Here is a 21,376-nt window from a genome sequence, read left to right as displayed (position 1 = left end):
CAGAATTTGCAATAATGGGATGGGATAGGTCAGTTGTGGACCCGGATTTCGAGGTTTCTACTACTAGTAGTATCAGATGAACTTGAAAACCGAATATAACTATATAACCAGTATGACAATTTAGTAGTGAACTATATAACCCAAGTAGCGATGGCCTAAACGGATTGTTAAACACAATGCACAGTTTTGTCAATCCAATATGAGGAGTTTGATTATTTAATACTAATGGTTCCAAAGGGGTTCAAGTTTTTACAATCAGATAGTGTCTACTAGTAAATTTGTTCATTTTCCATCATGTCATAACTAACTACCTAAAAGAGTCACGGTGTCCATTTATCATTTTTCGGGTGTCCACTGGCATCTAACATCATAACCTGGGTATGATGCTCGCTCCCATGCCGGCAATCTATATGTTTGAAATACCCTCCCCACGACCCGTGGACAGTAGTTAAATGGTATTTGAAGTTGTTTTTTATGAGTCCTCACGCTGCGCCGGTAAAGCAGCGAGCATTTGAAATTTGGAGAGGTATGTCCTCAGCACGCGAATGCTTGGCTAGATGTGTCCATATCCTCTCAGACAGGGACCTCGGGATGTTCTACATAATGACTGACACCTCTTTGTATATAACTAGGTACCTACAGGGTTACCTATACATGTGCATGGTTACCTACTGGGTTACATACTGGGTTACCTATACCTAGTGTAGTGGGGTACCCTGTCCCCTACTACACGTACCGTGCTAAGAATTACCGTTTGGTTACATCTCTGTTTTGTCATGTTTTCAGTCCCGTCTTTGTACGTACAAGAATGCCCGTCGTTATAGTCTAGAATACACACTCCTACACATCTCTCATCCCACCCCTACGGGGTAGTCCGGCCACAACGTACATGTTGGTTCGTGTTATCCATTCATGCTAGCTGGATCGACCCGTGTATCTAGAATACACTGCCTAACGGTTCCCCTCTTCACTAGGTAGGTATGAATACCTGGAGGGGAAGGATAGCTACTACTATAGTTAGATATAGGCAACTGGTAACCCCATAGATATCCAGATGTCTAAAGTAGAAGTAAGAGATTGTAATGAACTTGTCAGATTAGGGTGACACCTGTGGGCTAGGCGAGATATACTAAGGGGAGAGCACGAGGGGGTGGTTCACTTAGATACAGCGACTAACCCTTGAGGAGTGTAAGTCGGACCCTACAGGAATCCCCCTCTATGTGTGGCCGGACTTGATGCCGAATCCCGTAGACAATACGGCAATAGATCTGCATGATCCTCAATATAGTGTTTCCTTTGTCTTCCTTGACAGAGATACTAGTAGCTAAATAAAGCGGGATATATTCACATGTGCATGTTCAAATAGTAGATGTAATAAACAAAAGCAAAATATAGTCTATTGATAAATCTATGGTCTCCGAGTCTAATTATTCTGCCAGACGGTGAAGAAACTCGGAAACTTGAACCACTAACCCAACATTTGAAGTAGAAAAAGAGGTCTACTAGTGGCTTGATAATAGCTTTACTACAAAATTTACCTAGGTACAAATTCAAGTTTTACTACAGCATAGCATGGGCACATAACAACATGCACAATATACCAAGTATGGGACAAATGAATCATCATTAACAAGAGAAACCAGCTTCGTAATATTCAATAAAGACTTTTGTTCAAGGGACAGCTAGCAGATTTATGACTAGAGTCCAAGCAAAGATGCATATCTACCCATTTATGACTTGAATGAAAAAAAAAGATTAACTCCAAAGCGCCGTCTATCTAAGTCCCATGCAAATCCAGAAACAATAATACCTTAAAAGTAGGCACGCATGCAAAGGAAATCAACAACATGAACGTGAGAGAAGCAAAAAAAATAGAAACCCATAACACATCACAATTTGCCAGGTCAATAGCCAGACATGCAATTACTCTTCGTCATCAGTATCGACGGGCTTGGGAGTACCCTTAGGAGAGTTAAGCCACTCAATGTGACGCAGACGACGACGGGCCTCACGATCCTTCATCTGAGCACGAGTCATCTTCTTCTTCTTCTTAGCGCGGAAGTTCAGCTCGCCTTGGTCCTCAGCTCCAGAGTTAACAGCCGAGGCAGCAGCGCTGGTGTTAGCGGAAAGAGCGGCAGGAGTGCCAGGGGCGGAGGGAGTGTTGGCGGCGCTGTCCTCGAAGCGGTCGAGGCTGATGGCAGTGTTGGTTCGGCTGACGACACGGCCGTCGGCGATGTGCAGCTGCTCGGGGCAGAGAGCACCGACGAACTCTTCGTTGTGAGAAATCATAACCACACCACCCTTGAAGTCACGGATAGCAACGGCCAGACCACCAAGAGAGTCACGGTCCAAGAAGTTAGTCGGCTCGTCCAGCACCAGCAAGTGGGGGTTGTTCCACATGGCACCAGCGAGCACGACCTTGACCTTCTGACCACCAGACAAACCGGAAATCTCGTTGTGGTTGGCGATTTCGGGGTCAAGACCGATATCCTCGAAGTGCTTGGAGATAGTCTTGGGCTCAAGGACACGGAAACCCAGACCTTCACGAGAAGCCTCGTGATCATCGAACTCCTGGACCATCTTGAAGAAACCAAGCTCAGTGAGGGTCTCGCGGGAAATCATGGTGTTGTGCTTAGGGAGGAGACCAATCCATTTACTAGACAAAAATTAGTAACCGATCCATCAATGAACAACACATGAAACATTGACTTACATTTCATACTGGAAGGTCTTCTTCCACTTCTGTCGACCCATGATAGCCTCAATGCGGCGAGGACCACTGCCATTCTTCAGGTCGATGGGGGTCTCCAGCTGAGCCTTGTCGGCGTCTGTCAGGATACGGGTCTGCTTCAGGAAGACCTCACGGTCATCACCGTTGGCGTAACGCCACTGCAGGTACTGGCTAGGAGTCTTCTCAAGATGCATCTCAACGTGCTCCAAAGCATGCTGCTTGATGTAACCAATACGCAGGTTGGGGTGCTTCTCGACCTTACCAGACGAAGGGATGGTCTCACCAGTCAAGATCTTAATGAAAGTGGACTTTCCGGCACCGTTTCCACCAATGATGGCAACACGCGAGGAGAGAGACAGCGAGAGCGAAGCCTCGTGCAGAGAGGGCTTGGGAGCACCAGGGTATTGGTAAGAGACATTGCTCATACGCATGATAGAACGGGTCTGAGACTTGATACCAGACAGGATACCGGGAGGAGGGAATTTGAACTGGACGTTGGAAGCAGACAGAGTGTAGTAGCTCTTGCCTTCAGGCTTGACCTTGACGAATGCAGCAAGGTTACCAGGGTAGCAGACGAGCTTCTTGCTCTCGTAGTGGTAGATGTCTGTGCAGACCTCATCGAGGAAACCAGAGTCGTGACTGACGATCAAGCTAGTAATGTCGGTGTGCTGCTTGAGGTACTCTTGTAGCCACTTCACATTGGCAACGTCAAGATGGTTAGTAGGTTCGTCCAGGAGTAGGACATCGGCCTTCTGCAACATAGCACGAGCAAGAGCCAGCTTCATCTTCCAACCACCAGACAGAGAGCCGACGGGCTGGGACTGGCGACCTTCGGGACCATCGGTGAAACCGAACTCCAGAAGAACGCTGCTGATTGCCTCCATTCCTTCGGCGGCAATCTGAGGGTCCTTAGCAACGTACTCCAAGATGCTCAGGTCGGCATCCTCGCCCTGATTGTGCTCGACAAAGCAAGTGCGGACAACATCCTGAGGGGGGAAGCCCTCCAGCTTTTCGTTGGCGATACTACGCATCAGAGTGGACTTTCCAGCACCGTTGCGACCACACAGACCATAGCGGTGACCCTTGAGAAGGCGAAGGTTGGTGTGTGACAACAGAAGCATACCACCGTAAGCGAGAGAGAAATCGGCGTTCACAATCTCGACCTCGTTGGGGTCATCGGGAATAGGCTTGCCGAATTTCCGCTCGTCCTCCTCGATGTAGTGGGCCTGAACAGCAGTGGCAATGGCCTCAATGTGCTCGTCTGCCAGCAGACCGCGCAGGTACGGGGAAATGGATGAGGGAATACGGTCATGCATGCGGACATTGACATCCTCGCGGACCAGGGAAGCAATGAACATCTTAGCGAGTTCGTGGAAAGTGGCGTCGCCATAACCAACCAAGCCGCCGTGCTCCTGAATCTTGGGAGTCAAAATGGATAAGACATCCTCGGGAGTGATCTTGGTGATGGAGCCTGAAGCAGTGTTCTCGTCGCTCATGGCCTTGTCCATGACGCTCAAAGCTCGGGTAGCCAACTCACGGACCTCGGGAAGAGAGGCGCGGTCCTTAACACCCTTGACACCGGGCTGCAGCTTGGGCAAGAAAGTACGAGCCTCAGCAGGGTCGTGAACTAGCTTGGTCAGGTTCTCCACGACCACAACAGTCTGACGAAGTGTCTCTTGAGGGGTGGTGGGGGTGTTGAGAGATCGCTCAAGAAGAGGAGTCAGGAGGGCCAAAACGGGGGAAGTAACGATGGCGACGAAGGTGGTCTGAGAAAGAGCGTGGATAGCCTTCTGCAGAATTTGAGCCGAGGGCTTCTCCATGGTCTCGATGAGGAGGGGAATGCGAGGAGCGACGTCGTCGTTAGAGAGGAGAGTAGTGAGAGCGGTCATGGTCTTGATGGCCTGCTTAGCAACTTCAGCCTTCAGGTCGTGCATGCCCGACTCCACAACAGGGATCATCTCCTTGAGGGTCTTTCCCATCGCCTCACGGAGCAGATCCTTGTCCTTCTCCTCTTCCTTGGATCCATTGCCCATCTGAGCGCTGGTTGCCATCTTCTCCAGCATCCTGAAGCCACCGACAAAGCCTTGCCATTTTCCAGATCCCTTGCTCAGGTATGACTCCAAGGCTGGGATGAATGCATTGACCTTGGCCTCGGGGCTCAGACATCCGAAAAGGGCGTCCAGGGCATACTGCGCGGCATCGCGAACCACAGCACCCTTGTCAGCCAGGGAATCCAAAACGACATTAAGAATGCCACCATTTTGCAACAAGAACACGAGTTCACTGAGAGGGAACTCGCGAGGGAAGCGCTCGAAAAGGGCACCAATGATCAACATGGCGCTCTCACGGCGGGCTCCGTTCTTCTTATCGGTGGCGGCCTTCTTGGCCTCAGCCAGAACATTGTAGTTGAGCAGACCGGCAACTCCCACACTCTGGATCAGAAGGTTCGCCAGAGCATATGAGCCATCGAGGGACTGCTGCGAGGTCTCCGAATTAAAGACGGTGTTAAGGAGAGAGGAAATCTCTTCGGACGTGGGGGCAACGCCGGAGGGGGTTTTCGAAACGATGGTCGGCATGGCAGGCGACTCTGATGAAGAGACTGTGTGTGGCATGGTATCCCGTTGCAAAGGTAGGCAATGGGGGGTTGAGAATCTGGCGTTGGAATATACCAGATTGCGCGCAAGTTGTTTTTGGCGGGGCTATTCCTCGAACAAAGACGTGGGGTGGAAGGACTCAATAGCCTGAGGCCAGCAGGACAAAGATCAGAGTGAAAGACAAGGGAATCGTACCAGGCACGATCTGGAAGAAAATGTACAAAGTCCAGACACGGCGGTCGATATTCCAATCCACTTGAATCTAAAGAGTGAGGGAAAAGGAGGAGGGGAAATTGTAGAAGATGAGGCGCATCGGGGCAATGGGCTTATGGCTTATCCACACAATTTTTTTTTGTTTGGGCGGCGACTGCGGGTCTTAACCAATGAGAGTCTTTGCTATTGCCATGGGCTCGGACTAATCCAAATGGGGTTAGCCTTATCAGTATTTCTGCCTGAGGCATTATATGAAAAATTCAACTGCGGGATGATTATGTCATCTATCACTCACCAATCAAAACTCTGGGATTAAGGATGCAACATCCAGGTGCAAACTACACAAACTTGGAGTCTTGGAGTATGCAAATGAACAGTCCTGACTCCGAGTCCTACACAGTCCTATATTCGAATATATTCAATACAACTTGCTGGCAGTGGAACGACACGCAGTCTCTTCCAATATTGAAAGTCAGTAGTTACTGAATTTCCCTGACAAGCATAGATACTAGTAATAGATAGTCGCCAATGCAACTGATCTTCAACACTTTTCAGCAATCCTAAAACAGGTGCATTGGCAGTACAAATCTATTTGCCCTTCCAAGTTATCACACTCAAATATTTTTGGCCCGAATTTCCAAAATGCTTCCCAGTGCTCAGATCTTCCTCTAGCTCGCGCTAAGAAAGGTCCAATGTTTAGTTGCAGTTTTCGAGCTAAAAATAGCGGGCAGACTTGCAAAAGTACAGGAAAGGACTCCCCCTCTTTCACTGGTGAATTCACGCAACTAACAACATTGAAGTTTTTATCAGGTTTCAAGCTTGTTTTAATAAGAACAAGAGGTAGTCAAAATTGCAGTGACGAAATGACTATAATCGAAACAAAGAATTATTCCGGTTCAGATTGTTGTCCAATACCCTGCCTAAATTACGCGCTGTACTCCAGTGAGGCTGAGCCTTCATGGAATTCCCTCACATTGGGGCGATCTGTGAATGGCTAACCATACACCTTCATATTGATCTGACTGAAACCCCTATGCAAAAGTCCAGAATCTGTTCCTTTGTTAGGCACTAATAATGCAAGCCACGCAAGACCAGCCCCAATTTACACCTGAGGTATGGTTGCTGCCTGTGGCGATGCTCTAGTTGTGGCTGAGTTGCCTAGTTTGAGGTATGTCGGCTTCCTAGTGCTAGCTACTAGTGCAAGACGAAATGCTCGCTCCCATATTCAGAGTGACCATGCTATTTAATCTAGTCAATACCCTCCAGATGTCTCGCAATGATCCAATTGATATAGCAACTGCAATTTTTCATACATTGATTCCGACACAGCCTCGCTTCTTAGCCTCAAAAAGCACACAATCGGCAACCGTCTTGCTGAGATTAGTCTCCATCTTTATTCTATGCAAACTATCTCCACAAATTCCACAGGCCACCATGAAGCTATCCGATGTCCTAAACTTTGACATCGCTAGAGATCAGCGCGTGACATGTTTTGCAAAGACTATGAAGGATACGCAATGTGCCAACCCCGTGGCTCGGAAAGACAGTAACAAAGCACACGATATTTTGCAGCATGTCATGACTTTCCAAGACTGGGAGCATGATTTGATCGAGAACTATATTCAAGAGCTTTCTGACCTCCTTATACATGGGGAAATGAAACATGCCAACAGCGAATTTCAAAAGCAAGGGCGAAGAACAGAATGGCTCCGGATGTGGCATACACAATTGGATGAGAATCAGCAGTTGCGCGAGGAGATACAGGAGAATACTCCAAATGATTTAGACTCTCTGGGGAATGGACTCCACGAGGCCGCATTCGTTCCTCCTATCACTCAACACGCTGGCATTCCACCCGAGCCTTCACCACTGGCTATACAGGCGCGTACTGAGCCTGCTCAATTTCAATTTACATCGATTCTTGAGACTGTGGAAGATTCCAGCCATGCGCTTGGCACGACACCTCCGGCCCCATCTCACCACATTCAAGAAGATATACAGATCGTACCAGATCAACCACAATTATTCTCAGAGAGCCTCGTTCCCAGTGCGTTCATGACTGCCAATCAAAGAGTGATGATTGAAACAGTGATCAAATGCATTTTGCAGTTTTGTCTTGCATTTCAAATCCAACTCGGACCCTCCATTGAGTTCAAATTGCTTACTGGAATGAGGATACCTCTTTCAAGTTTTCCCAGCTCGCCCTACCTTATCTTTCCTATTATCTATCTGTGCGGTCAAGTCATGAACATCTTATTTGGGCCAATTTCGGGTTTATTTTTGGTTCTTCTTGTGACTCTCGGCGCATGGTGCTCGGTGAGACCGAAAAAGACGACGACGACTCGGACATTGATGTGAACCTTGGATGTATGAATTTATTGATATCCATGTGAATATGACGTGTTATGACTTCAATTTCAAATTTCATGCAATGTTTCATCCCTTTGAGTAGGCGTCTGGCCCAAACTATATAGCCGACTTGAGATCCCAACAAAATCCCTTTGGTTTGAAGAATGATCGACGAGGGGTGCCCTGCACAGATGCGGGGTGGTGGAATAAACTCTTTGGCATCTGGGCCATTCGGCTCCGGATGCATGCACATTATGTGCACTGTAAATCTATGGATGTAATCTCTATGTGCCTGTGACGTTTGAAAAGCACTTGAGCACTGAGAGTAGGTAGCTAAATTCAAGGAGTGGTTCCCTAAGCTGTTTTTGATTTCTCTAGCTATCAAGAACAGACAATAGTAGTACGGAACAGGCCTTCTTCAGACCTTGAATTTGTAGCCAGGCAGGTTGATATCCAAAAATAAAGGTTATGCTGCACTAAATTCATACACTCACCTCGGTGCTGTTTTAATCGAATCATAAATCAGATAACCTAGGAATAATCATAATCATCGCAAAGGTTACTCTATCAATCGATGGTTATCCGAAAAGTAGCTCATATAGGAAGTATCAATGTCGATCACTTAAAGCACCGGCGAATTCAAGTTCTTTTGGGCAAGATCGACTCCGGACATAAGATCGCGATCGTTGAAGCCGAGGCTAATCTTGCGTGCATGAATATCGTAGAAACCTCCGCAGTTACACAACAGAAGAAAAACGACGAGAATTACATGCATGTATAATTTCTCCGTCGTGTAGGTCAAAGGAAAATCTACCGTTTTCAACATTTTCAGCTCAAATTGAAGATTATGTGTCAGGGTGCAAATCCTCGGCATTCTATTGCGGGGACAATTCACATGCACATGTGGGAATGCCTGAGCGGATCCCTACCACGCTATTGATCTACTCTTCAATCTCTTCAACCGGCATGAATTATTTTTTGTTGGGGAAACCGGGTCCACAAGGCGATGATGAGCCGTCATGAACTACTTCACATGTTTTACTGAACCCCGAATTATAGATCCGAGCCAGAAGAGATATAAGCAATCTTCCCCAGCTTGCCATCAAGATGTGCCAATACAGAAAACAAAGACATCATGGACTCGGATACCAAGCCATTAGCGAAAGATTCTATGAAATCTACATGGCGCACTGCCGATCGTTCCAAATGGACGCATCACCACTGGGCACTGGAGTATCTAAACGCCCATCCACAAGAATTAGATAAAGAAGTACCTATACACGCAAAAGACGAGCCAATACCACATATGCCTCAGTGGTCTCTCCAGCGATGGGTTCTATTCTACTCTGCTTTACCACTACTCCTTCATCAATCTTATATGACCTTCACCGGCCGCACATTAGGTCCGATCGCGACCTTCAACTTTTACTTCGTCGCTTTCAACGCCATCATCATCTACCAAGTACATGTCCTCCGACGTATGGGTCACATCTACGGTTTCCTCGACGGCGATAAACATGAACGAGATGGTGTACCCGATGTCGGTGTCGCAAAAGTCGTTCACTCCCTTTATAAAACAACCGGATCTCGACTCGTTCTCTCTATCTACCTGACCTACAACCGAGACTTACTACCAAGCCAGCTGAACTGGTTCTGGCTTCCACTTGAGATCGGTCTCTATGGGATAATTCTCGATTTCTGGTTCTACTGGTACCATCGTCTCATGCACGATGTGAGCTTCCTATGGAAATATCACCGTACTCATCACTTGACCAAGCACCCGAATCCCCTTCTTGCCGCGTATGCCGACCATGAACAAGAATTCTTCGATATGGTTGGCGTTCCCGTGATGACATATTTCAGTCTCCGATTAATGGGACTACCTATGGGATTTTATGAGTGGTGGATTTGTCACCAGTATGTGGCATTTGCTGAGGTCTTTGGGCACAGTGGTCTTAGAATGCATTTGACTGTGCCTTCTACTTTGAGTTGGCTGTTGCAGATGCTAAACTGTGAGATTGTTATTGAGGACCATGATCTTCATCATCGCAAGGGATGGAGGAAGAGTCATAACTATGGAAAGCAGACGCGTCTTTGGGATCAAATATTTGGTACTTGCACTGATCGGATTGAATCGGTGGAGGAAAATGTGGATTATGTCAATGTGGCCATGATGCCGCTGTTCTAGGATAGACAGTTTATGGAAATGATTTTACATGATGCGACACTGCTCAGGTTTTATGCGCTCTTTACACCCTGGTCTTTGGCATCTTCCCCATATCTGAAAAGCGCATTTCTTTCAGGCATTAGTGATCAGATGTTCGATGGACTCGAAGCGCACACTTTTCGTAATATTACACTGATCCAAAAAAAATTACAAATCCTCTTTGAATATTTTCAATGTGAGTAAATGCTAATCCAGAATTCTACTATTGTAGATGGGCTCCATGGATAAGTATACTTAATGGATGATATAGTACAGCAATAACAAGCAATAATAGCTAAATACAGTCCAAATGCTCCGCTATGTGTTACTAGCGCAAGAGAAGCTATTGCTAGATGCATCATCATGAATCGCCTTACCAGAGACGTAAAGACCAAGACCGCACATGCAAGCTCCAATAAGAACAATCAAGACATTGATAATGGTAAGAGCGATCTTTCGTGAAGAAGAGAACCACTTGCCCCGGTTAATGTGAAGCCAGTAAACACCAGCGAGACCGTAGCTGAACCAACTGGCAAAGAGCGAGCTGATAAGACTGAGGAGGTCGCTGAATACAGGGATCGCGTCGGCGATAATCCAGGCGATAATCCAGCATGTCAGGCCGATGGCGACCCATGATCCGTATGAAGTGAAATCGCGGCGATGCATGCGATCGGTTCCGCGAAAAATACGGACGTAAATGTATTTAAGTCCGATATGACCGTTGACAACACCAGCACCGACAATCTGGATAACATGTTAGATTCTGGAAAGGAGATGCAAGTTCAAAGGGTAACCTTGGAAGACGTACAGTAGGGATAGCAATGCCGTAGGCAACCTTTTTCATAACAGGACCAGCAGATCCCAAAGCAGGCGAGGTGACATCCTGACCGGCATAGTAGTAAATAACAACAGCTGCAACAGTGTAAAAGATAATCTCAAAGGTCTGCAGCATGTAAAGAGCCTTGGGGAAGTCCCGAGGGTCTCTCATCTCAGCTAGAAGACCGAAGAAAGCGACATGAGCACAGTAGGCGAACACAATATTCGTCACAGCGGTAAAGGCTTTGTAGAGGTTTGTATCAACAGTAGCCTGAAGAGTAGTATATCCATGATCCTGCACTCCAACCGCAATCATAGTGATAATGACAGCAGTGAGGATACTGACGAATGACAAACAAGAGATATAAGTCATGTTCTTCATAGTACGTGGCAGCGAGCAGATCATGCAGATTAAGAATCCAACGAATGTGAATGCCATAGTGCAAGTGCCATGCTCGGTAATAGTGTTCATCATCACACTAAAAGTCAGGATGTGGCTTCCCATGATGAAGATGGAGAACAGCAGTTGGCCAATACCAAAAACTTCACGTCCGATAGGACCCATCAAAACCTCACCGGCATCTGCCAGGTTTTGAATATGGGGATAGCGCTTGTGAAACTGTCCAATGACATATCCAGTATAGGTGGCGAGGAGACCCAGGCCAATAATCAAGACCAGAGCCGGGGCAAGGCCCAGTTGAGCAAGAGTTGCTGGCAAAGATAAAACACCCAAAGAGACAGACTCGGCAATCATGACTATATTCCGTTAGAATCTCTAATTCTCCCCACGCGTATCAGTATCTCGTTCAGGGACTTACACATTCCGGTTTGCCTGGATTCGTCGAAGAAGTTAGAAATACATTCTTCAAATGGGTCCGCACACAAAACTTACCACCACTCCATGGTCTTGTACTTAACCTCCGCATTAGTTTCGTCACCAAAGGCATCGACATATTGCGGTGTAGAATCCTCTTCGACCTTCTTCTCATCATATCCGGACTCCGAATCAGCCGGATAGTGCTGCGGAGTAACGCCATCGAAGGTCATGTTGTCGGTATGATAGGAGAGCTGGACAAAAGGGAAATGCAAGACAAACAGACAAAAAGAAGAGAAGTCGAAGGCCCCGGACTAAGATATGTAGTATGTGGAGAAAAAAAACCGAGTCCTTGGCTAACCGTGGGTGGATCAATCTCAAGGTAGTATGAGCCAACCCCACAACCCTCGCGGTGATTACTTTGGGAATTTATGGTTTACCTACATAGGTATCCCCAAGGTGGTATACCGATACCTACAGAACATCCCATGATAAGACACAGTTCAGGGTGAGCGTGTTGCACCTACTCCTTGGAAGATATCTTACAAGGCAAAAGGTGCAAACTATTCTAAATTATCAGTACATCAGCGCCTAGTAGAGAAGAGCCACCAAATCGCATAACCTGATGGATATTAAGATCATCGTCCACCAGGAATTGACGGGCGCTGAGATCAGAATGAATGATTTCCTTCCGGGGAATCAATGCCACAGCTTCCAAGGTTCAATAGCCTGCTGAGGGAGGCACACTTCATATCATTTTAATTTAGTACTTGAAGGTTGACGTTCAACACATATAATAAACTGAGTTTTCTCCTTGGCGTTGGAGTTGTTGAGATGATCTTAACAAATTCCGGCTACCATCGGTCAGTCCAATTCAGGGTCCTTTGAGATTTCCGTTAGATAATACCCGAGATGTTGATTGGTGATGAGATCTATTAAAGTGGACATTGAGGAGTAAGCCGATCCACAATCATGCCCGGATGTGTAGATGTGGATCGGAACACGCTTAAACGTCGAAGATCTTAACCAAGCTTACATTTACATTATGTACAACGAAGTCCTTCTCCAAGAGTTTTCAATCCATAATAGAATGTGTCAAAATAATTCGATTCGTCCCAAATCCCTCTGATAAGCACTGATAACTACGTTTTTCCAGAAATTCCACGCCCCAGAATTGTTACATCGATTACAGTGGCAAATCTGTTCCTCCTGGGTTGGAAAGATTCAAAAATGGGGGCTCTACCCAGGAAGCCTAATCTGAACATTTGAATGTATAAAATATTTTTGACCTACAAGTTCTTGATATCTTAAGTGGATAAGGAAGCTCTCATTGAGTGTCTATCTAATAAAGAATAATCAAGAGAAAAACATCTAAGAAATAAACATTTCAAGAGATAAATTCAAGAAAGAAAAAAAAAGAACTTAACCGAGCGACGTAGGGATCGAACCTACAATCTTTGGTACCGAAAACCAACGCCTTAGCCATTAGGCCAGCCGCCCACTGTTGAATTGTAACTACTTATATTTGGGAGAGTGACAACAAGGTAAATCCAAGAAAGAAAAAAAAGAATTTGATCGAGCGACGTAGCGATCAAACCTATATATTTTTTTGGAATGTCTGAAATATTTTTTTCTTTTTTGCATAACAAAATACAAAACAAATTCTCTGCTGTATTTTTTTTTGGAGAGTGTGAAATAAAAAGATAAATCCAAGAAAAAGGATTTGAACGAGCGACGTAGGGATCGAACCTACAATCTTTGGTATACAGTCTCTTTGGTACCGAAAACCAACGCCTTAGCCATTAGGCCAGCCGCCCATTATTGAATTGTAAATCCTCAAATTGTGGAGAGTCTGAAATAGAAGGATAAATCCAAGAAAAAAGATTTAATCAAGTGATGTAAGGATCGAATCTAACTATAATCTTTAGTATACAGTCTCTTTGGCACCAAAAACCAATACCTTGGCCATTATGCTACTAGCTGCCCATTGTTGAATTATAAATCTCTATATTTTAGAGAGTCTGAAATAAACAGATAAGTCTAAAAATATTTTTTTTTTCTTAATCAAGTGAAATAGCAATCAAATATATACATAACTATATATTTTTGGAGAGTGAAATTGTGAAGGGCAGAAGCGGATTTGATTCAATCTACTCGGACCACGAACTGTGTACAAAAAGAAGGTTAAGGAGAAGAAGTAGACTTCGGGCACGATTCGTCAAGGAAGAGGAGGAATGTTATGGGTCACGTGGATGGTTGAGCTTTGTACAGGCAAGGCCTGTACTCTTTCAGGGATTCAGCCTGTGACAGAAATAAAAAGATAAACTTGAATCTAAGAAAAAAATTTAATCGAGCGACGTAGGGATCGAACCTACAATCTTTGGTACCGAAAACCAACGCCTTAGCCATTAGGCCAGCCGCCCACTGTTGAACGGTAAGTCTATTCTTGAAATCCATAGAGGAGAAAAAAGGATAAGTAAATTAAGATCTATCAATCTATCTAATATTATATTAGTAGTCTTGGAGGTTTTTTAGTATATAAAGGGAACGGGGGAGAAGGAATGATAAGATGATAAATGAGAAAAGGAACGCCTCATTGAAGTATTGAATATTATAGCTTTTGCTTGATAGCATGAAAATGCACGATTCAAATGTTCTGAAAGGTACTCAATACTTAATAACCTTGGAAGAAGTCCTACCTAGGGCTCAATTTAGTATTGCGGCTCGAAGCGCATGCGGCATCGCCGCCTACGCGGCTTATAGCCGCCACCCAAGGGATCCAGAATACCAACAACTTGATCATTCAAATATTCCAAGGTTCGGCCCAATATTGACAAAAAAATTTGTCTCGGATACCAATCATGCCGTATACTGTAGCATATCAGAAGTCATCAAACGGCCACGGGAAGTTGTACATATGATCTTTGACCCCGAGTCGGACAGTCTCCGCACACGTCACTCTTGACAGGTGTGCCTGGGTCTTGGACATATCCCGTGTGGAGGAATGTCTCGAAATGCTGAGCCGAGTAGAATTAGACATCAGCCTCGTATCTCTCGGCTTCTAGATTTTTCTCCTGCAAGATTGTTGGATCTGAACGAGGCTGAGAAAAGTTAACTTAATTCTCCAAAGTTGAAATCTTAACTTGAGGGAATCCTCTCATAGATTCATCAATTGGAGTATTTTCTTTGAGAAAATTTCGCTGATCCCATATTTGCAGCGTGGTTCTGGTCGTAAGTTATCACGAAACTCTGGAGTGGACTCTTCGACCTGGGTTGTCATGTTGGGCGACGTCTGGATAGAGGGCCACTTCAAGATTCGGAAAACTCGGCGGGAAACTTAAGTGCTTGGTGATCCAGCAAATTCTTCAAAGCCCCTTAAGACCTGGCAGTACGTAATTGGAACTTCATTCGGCGGAGTCTGCAATTTCTATGACCACTAAGGCCTCCCTTAACCCCGTGGAGAAATCAGCGTATCAAATTCGGTCAGTAATATTCATGGATGGATTTTGTTATTTCTCCACAAATGGTTCTTAGTTCTTACCCCCTGAAATCGGAGAATGAAGGAGGATTGCGGGGTTCTATGGTAACAGAGACCATGCCCCGTGATATTTTCGTTTATACATAGAAGAAAATATACAGTGTAGGCAAACCATAGGAGCTTTCGAATGGCCCAAATCAGAAAGATGGTTGAAGAATGGGCTACTTCAACTATCAGGTAAGACTCTATGCCCATTGGAAAGGCATTAATACTTACTTTTGGCCAAGGGCGCAAAAGACAAACCCTTAAGCGATAGAGATTCCCCTCTTTCGATCGCGAGCTTGATACATCAGCAGCAACTGTCCAGATACCACGAAAACCAGCTTGAACACACGATTTCTATGGATTCTGCGGAGTACCGAAAGCTACGCGCTCATTGTTACCAGCTGGAGACTTTTTTTGTGACAAGCAATATCAAAGCGCACATCTCTAGTATCTCTTGGCTTATACACAAGACGCGTACCATTCTATTACTCGAGATCTTACATATGAAAGGCTTAAAGTACACAGACTTGAAACACGCCTCAATGAGCTTAGTTCATCACTCGACTCTTGGGCTCAGAGCTCAAACACGGGAGCTCACACAATAGATGGTCTCAGCGTCAACGATATAACCAAGGGGCTTCCTATGGAAAACCAGCACCAGCGCACCCTCATAACTACACTGCAGTCTATCCTTCAAACGCGTGAAGAAATGGTGCGAGAACTAAGAGTGGCTTTGGATGAACTTTCGCTGAAAGTACCAAGATAGACATTTGAATCAATCAACTACACGGACAAAGACCCTGTCCATTTAAAACCAAATGATATCGCAGTTTATTCTGTAATAATTTTATTATTTTGTTTTATCTTACTGTAATATATCATATAGAATATTGAGGTGGTTTTTCGGCGGAAAAGTTGATTATATAAGCCATTTGTGGTGTCTCCAGTAAAAAACTGTGGTGTCCCTAGCAATTACCCTAGTTAACTAGTTAGTTAACTATCAAATTTGATAAGATTCAAAGACTTTACTAGGCCGACTTAATATATATCTCTAGTGGGGACTTTACAGTGGCAGACTAAAGCCAATCCATAAGTACATTGTTGGAGAGACCCGATTTAGATTGGAGGAAGATATATAGTAATGGTCACGTTGTCAAAATAATGCACCTTGGAACAGATCACAGTGCCACACTAGCCAGGCAACCGGCTGGCACCTCTGGCACTAGATTTTTCTCAATTATAAAGATGTCTTATCTGACGGATCTTGATATTTTACCATCCATAGCATTAACTGAGCTCTGATTGGAAATGCCTACGTTTGTACCTCAGTATATATCAGTATAATGAGTTGAGATCCTTCCAGATGTCCTAGCATTTGAATGCTTATGTCTGTCAATACCTGCCCTCAAGAGAGTGTCTCCCCACAGTATCGTTTTGATATCCCAACCACAGTTCGAACTCTCTTACGTCCGTCATATCTACATCTGATAGTTCCCCTGGGATTGTTCTGTTATCCTAACCTCAGTTTTAAATTCCTCTTACATCTATCAGAGGTATATCCGATTAATTTTCTAAAAGTAATATAAAAGATTTTCTTATTACTTGTATATAGGCTTCTATATTTAAATAGTGTAAATCCACCCCCAATGGGATTGTTCTGTCATCCTAACCTCAGTTTAAATTCCTCTTATATCTATCAGAGGTATATCCGATCAATTTTCTGAAAGTAATGTAAGAGATCATCTCATTTTAGGCTACTATATACTATATTCGAATCAACGGTGCAACTTGAACCCCATTTCTCTACCATCTTTCCATCCCCTCTTTCTTCTTCATTTCATCACCTCAACCTCAGTTTCCAAACTCTTTTGGGTACGTCAAACTTGTATCTGAGAGATCTTTCTATTGGCCTATGAGAGCCCACTCAGACATATCCCCTCCCCCTTCATCCTTCTATTACCTCAACCTCAGTTTCCGGGCCCTTTCCGGAACTTCAAACCTGCATCTGAACGATCCACTAACTTCCTTTTGAAGCAAACATCAGAAAATCTGTGAGCGGAACAGTTTTCGGCCTACTGGCTATGCAGCGCCTGAAAGGCTCGAAAGCATACCACACACACCAACCACCTTCATCTCAGACAGGACGTTCGTCGGCCTGCTAGCTGTCTGCAACGCTTGAACGCGCCAAAACAATACCACACACATCAACCACCTTTATCTCAGACAGAAAGATTCCGGGCGTCATGCCAAAAGCAGACGGAAGTTTTCGGCCGCTGTCGGCTGAAAACAATCAGCCATTCAACTCCGGTGATTCCGAACAGCGCACCGCAGCGTATTGCGATATAAAAAACTCTCCGACCTACGGCATTTGACATTTGCATGGCCTTTCTTGAAAGCCACGGCAGAGATCCACCCTTTGGAAGAATCTTCCGAGGACGAAAATCCTACAAGCTTTGAAAGTGTACACAGGGGCATTTGAGAGTACCAGTGCCGAGGATTTGCAGAAGGATTGGGAGTCATAAGAGCTAGACAGCAGTGACCAGAAGACCGCAAAGCGATATACCCACATCGCTTGGATACTGTTCCAGCTCGACAAAGATTTTGAAACATACCGTGACATGACTGATGACGAAAACGCCCAGGGGGCAAATACACACTTGCCTTCCTGTCTTAGTGTTCTGTCGAAACAAACTCTGCTTCACCCTCCAATGGATTCATTGTCCCACCCAAAGCCAAATTTTGGGCCACACGATGAAGAGTACAACCTTGAGAAATTCAATCGATACATCGAAATCATAAAAGGCCTCGAGAGTGCCGCCACGAGTGTTGCAAGAAAGTGGAACAAGAGATTGGCGTCCAAAGAGGCAATGATGACTTCGCAGGTTGTGGGAGAGGAATCAGCTCCAAAGTGGATGAGGAAGAAAGTCGAAGAGATTCTTTCGCATGACCCAGACATTGGAGAGCCTGAGGAAACTCAGTGTCATCTAATGGATCTACCTTTCAAAGTCACCAAACCAAACCCAGCCAAAGAGGAGATACTTTGTGAGCATATTGACGCAGCAGAGAACGAGGGGAAAATTCTTTACTTCAAAGGCACCGTCGCCGTTGATCCTATTGCTTGTTCAGCTGGGGCAATGTTCCTCGGAAGATGTGATTCGTCGAGCAGTTGGAACGCCTGAGATAGGTCTCAACTTTTCAATGCTTTCTCTTGAGTGTACCTACGTGGAGGATAATGAAGACTACGTTCACAAATTCAATGTCCTCTCTGGGAACTGGGAGATAGCGAAAGACCTGTTCAAGGACCCCGCCAACAAGGACTTCTCCTTGAAAGCCTCTTTAAAGTCTCGCAACGAAGATACCGAGCCTTTTGAGGTTTGGGATATTCTCTCACCCTGGGTTAAGAGCTATCGCCCTCTAAAAGCTGGAAGTTCTACCGAGGACTGTATCTAAGTCAACCCTTAAGATACATCAGTTGAACCAGAGAAGCTGCCAGAGCCAGAGAAGCTGCCACTCGAAGACCTAGTGTCTAAGCATGGATCCAAATCGGAGAAGAAGGTGCTGGGTATACAGCCTCTCTTTGCCAACAATGAGGCAAAACCGAAAGCATACTATGGTCGTGTGAGAAAGGAAAGTGGGCTCCAGGAATGGTACCAGGAGCTCACAGAAAAGATTCCGCTGTCTGGGAGTCAATTCCAATCGTAGGTATCGAATGAAGTAACGGTCCCTGGATCATTCAGAGAACAATTTGATGACGCGGAGCAAAGAGGCCTACATGATGCTGAATCAGAAAATCTGACGGAACACTCAGTAAGTAATATGAGACAATATAATCCGTGATATCATGATCTAATCAAATATTAGATGGATGAGGACTATCTAACTCTTCAACACGCATTCACAGGCTCCAACTCTTAGGCTGGTCCTCCTGTTGATATGTGCCTACAGCTATTGGGCTATACTTTCGATGCTGAAACTAAGCACTACACATGTTCCTTACTCCCAAACGCTGTGAATTCCCAGTTTTATCATTATCAACTTAGTGGTGCAGTGGGAGCTGTGATGAAACTTACTGGATTGATTGATCTGGAGCCACTTATCAAGTATGGAATGGTCGACCTGAAAAGCCAGAAAGCGGAAGGAATTCGAGAAGCGGCCAGACATCTCGAAAGCTTGAAATACCATGGAGCGATATTAGCCGATGAGACCGGTTTCGGCAAGACTAAGCTATCTTTGCTGGCTCTTCTGCTTTATTGCATCTTGGCCAAACCTAATAAGCCACATGTACTACTCATTCCGGGTACACTAATTGGCTTATGGTTGGATGAACTTTCGCTATGGCCATACTTTACCGTATTCCTCTCATATGGCGATCCTTCTTTCAAAACCCCGGGCTGTAAGGTCCTGAGCAGCGCTCAGCTGAGTATGAATCGGGACGGAAAGTTTGGGCGCCTGCCACAAAGCCTACAGTACCTTTTCAATGGCGATCGAAACGCAGGAAGAGTGATTATCCTGTCAATCTTTGATACCCACTGGACTCGGACAGCGGACCTCACAGCAGAGCAGATACCAGGCGAGTCATTTGAGCCCCCGAAATACAAAGATGGGAAGGAAATCTGGAAGAAAGAGCCATCAGTACGATACGCAGTCCGAACAGATTTTACCAAAAAGTTTGAGGTGCTTATTGTGGATGAGGCTCACAGAGTCAAAAACAAAGACACCCGGATTTGGAAAGCGTTATACCTACAGAAGTTCGAGAAGACCATACTGATCACTGCAACACCAGTATTTAATACCATCCACGTAAGTTCCCCAAAGGTGTATATAAATGAAACGATCACTACTGACTAATTTCCTAAAGGATCTGATAGGGCTCTTGACTCTTTTGGGAAGGCAGGCCTTAGAAGACCTCAAGAGAGAATGGGAAGTTGATGTAGCGCTATTTGAATGACGAGACTCACTGCGGAAAGCAAGTGATCACGGATTTGCTGAGACCATGGAAAACCTGCTCACACTGGACGAATTAGATATAGCCAGATTGATCCTGCTGCGACCCAGCTTCCTACGAGGCCTTATCACCAGCAAACAGAACTATCTAGCAGTTTCCCATTTCCTCAGAATTGTTCTAGATATGATCATGGTCCAGCGCTCACAAGCGACAAAGTTGCCAAATTTGCGTGGCGAAGGCATCCTACTAAAAAGTATATGCCAACGAGCAGTGATGATGACCGGAACACGCAGGTTTCTGCCAGATGAGAGGATGACATTTCAAATGCTCCATTCTGCGGCGGCATCGTAAGTAAGACCGAACAGACCTGTTTGGAAGATACTAAAATTTGGCTGATAGTTCATATGTGAATGAATACTTCAGAGACAAGTTCGAGCAAACTGATAGACAGGAAGCATTGATTAAGAGACAGTTTGTGTCATAAAAACGGCCACTACGGGAGTTGGCAATCGCAAGTCTTTCCGTAAGACTTGCCCAGCTAAATTACCGTGTCTCGCAATCAGGGTCCGACACACTGGGACTAAGGCTAAGAGCTTGGAGAGACCTCGGCCAGTCTGAATAGTTCATCTGGGAACTTACTAAGTCTACGCAGGACCAGCCTCCAGCATCCACCTTAGAAATGGTCAAATTTCTAACTTACGGCTCTCCGGCAATCAGATTGGTTTTCCAGATGCTCAAAGAATGGCGGATCTTAGAGCCACTGGACAAAACATACAACAACCACCAAAAAGTAATTCTGGCGGTTTGTATACCGATTAGCGCCTGGTTCCTGGAGATTGTACTCCGGGCCTGTCTAATCGACGCTTCCGCTTGCGGATGTCCCGTTGAGGCCATCATTCGTAGTGGATGTGATGAATTGAACTTGTGGGTATAAAGTCGAATCACTCCAAGTCGTGCAAATTGGAGTTTTTGTTCCATTCTTCCAGCGGATTTTCTAGTAGTGCGTGTAGACCTGTAATCCACCACTCTACAGTAACGCCTTGTAATATTTATTTGAACAGAGATACCAAATACGAAACCAAATAAGTAATTCTTCTGCTGTTTTCAGGCAATTTCCAACATGTGGATTTGAAGTGACGGTGCTCGAACTTGCAAGTACCTGGTGGGCATTTCATCACGCAGGGC

The 21,376-nt window shown here is 45.2% G+C and overlaps 7 protein-coding genes across 7 annotated transcripts; 5 read left to right on the top strand and 2 right to left on the bottom strand.

Annotated features, from left to right (window-relative positions):
- Positions 1-1,923: 1,923 nt before the first annotated feature.
- Positions 1,924-5,343, bottom strand: N7483_002231 (putative mRNA-nucleus export ATPase (Elf1); the record flags this gene model as incomplete). Its single annotated transcript, XM_057085668.1, has 2 exons — positions 1,924-2,656; positions 2,714-5,343. 2 exons carry the CDS (start codon positions 5,341-5,343, stop codon positions 1,924-1,926), a joined length of 3,363 nt encoding a protein of 1,120 aa, XP_056951817.1.
- Positions 5,344-6,972: 1,629 nt separating this feature from the next.
- N7483_002230 (uncharacterized protein) lies at positions 6,973-7,896 on the top strand (the record flags this gene model as incomplete). Its single annotated transcript, XM_057085667.1, has 1 exon — positions 6,973-7,896. One exon carries the CDS (start codon positions 6,973-6,975, stop codon positions 7,894-7,896), a length of 924 nt encoding a protein of 307 aa, XP_056951816.1.
- A 1,126-nt stretch (positions 7,897-9,022) lies between these two features.
- N7483_002229 (sterol desaturase family protein) lies at positions 9,023-10,075 on the top strand (the record flags this gene model as incomplete). Its single annotated transcript, XM_057085666.1, has 1 exon — positions 9,023-10,075. The coding sequence occupies one exon, from the start codon at positions 9,023-9,025 to the stop codon at positions 10,073-10,075; it is 1,053 nt and encodes a 350-aa protein (XP_056951815.1).
- Positions 10,076-10,411: 336 nt separating this feature from the next.
- Positions 10,412-11,956, bottom strand: N7483_002228 (uncharacterized protein; the record flags this gene model as incomplete). Its single annotated transcript, XM_057085665.1, has 4 exons — positions 10,412-10,837; positions 10,902-11,665; positions 11,728-11,741; positions 11,802-11,956. 4 exons carry the CDS (start codon positions 11,954-11,956, stop codon positions 10,412-10,414), a joined length of 1,359 nt encoding a protein of 452 aa, XP_056951814.1.
- A 5,908-nt stretch (positions 11,957-17,864) lies between these two features.
- Positions 17,865-18,425, top strand: N7483_002227 (uncharacterized protein; the record flags this gene model as incomplete). The annotated part of the gene is made up of 1 exon (XM_057085664.1): positions 17,865-18,425. The coding sequence occupies one exon, from the start codon at positions 17,865-17,867 to the stop codon at positions 18,423-18,425; it is 561 nt and encodes a 186-aa protein (XP_056951813.1).
- A 19-nt stretch (positions 18,426-18,444) lies between these two features.
- N7483_002226 (uncharacterized protein) lies at positions 18,445-18,696 on the top strand (the record flags this gene model as incomplete). Its single annotated transcript, XM_057085663.1, has 1 exon — positions 18,445-18,696. One exon carries the CDS (start codon positions 18,445-18,447, stop codon positions 18,694-18,696), a length of 252 nt encoding a protein of 83 aa, XP_056951812.1.
- A 483-nt stretch (positions 18,697-19,179) lies between these two features.
- N7483_002225 (Helicase C-terminal) lies at positions 19,180-20,094 on the top strand (the record flags this gene model as incomplete). Its single annotated transcript, XM_057085662.1, has 1 exon — positions 19,180-20,094. The coding sequence occupies one exon, from the start codon at positions 19,180-19,182 to the stop codon at positions 20,092-20,094; it is 915 nt and encodes a 304-aa protein (XP_056951811.1).
- Between the last annotated feature and the right edge of the window lie 1,282 nt (positions 20,095-21,376).

Source organism: Penicillium malachiteum (assembly GCF_028827825.1).
Source record: "Penicillium malachiteum strain IBT 17515 chromosome Unknown utg000001l:1.0-8184562.0:1.0-8186909.0, whole genome shotgun sequence".
In the NCBI taxonomy this organism is placed as follows: Eukaryota; Fungi; Ascomycota; class Eurotiomycetes; order Eurotiales; family Aspergillaceae; genus Penicillium; species Penicillium malachiteum.
This window is presented reverse-complemented; position numbering and strand designations above follow the sequence as displayed.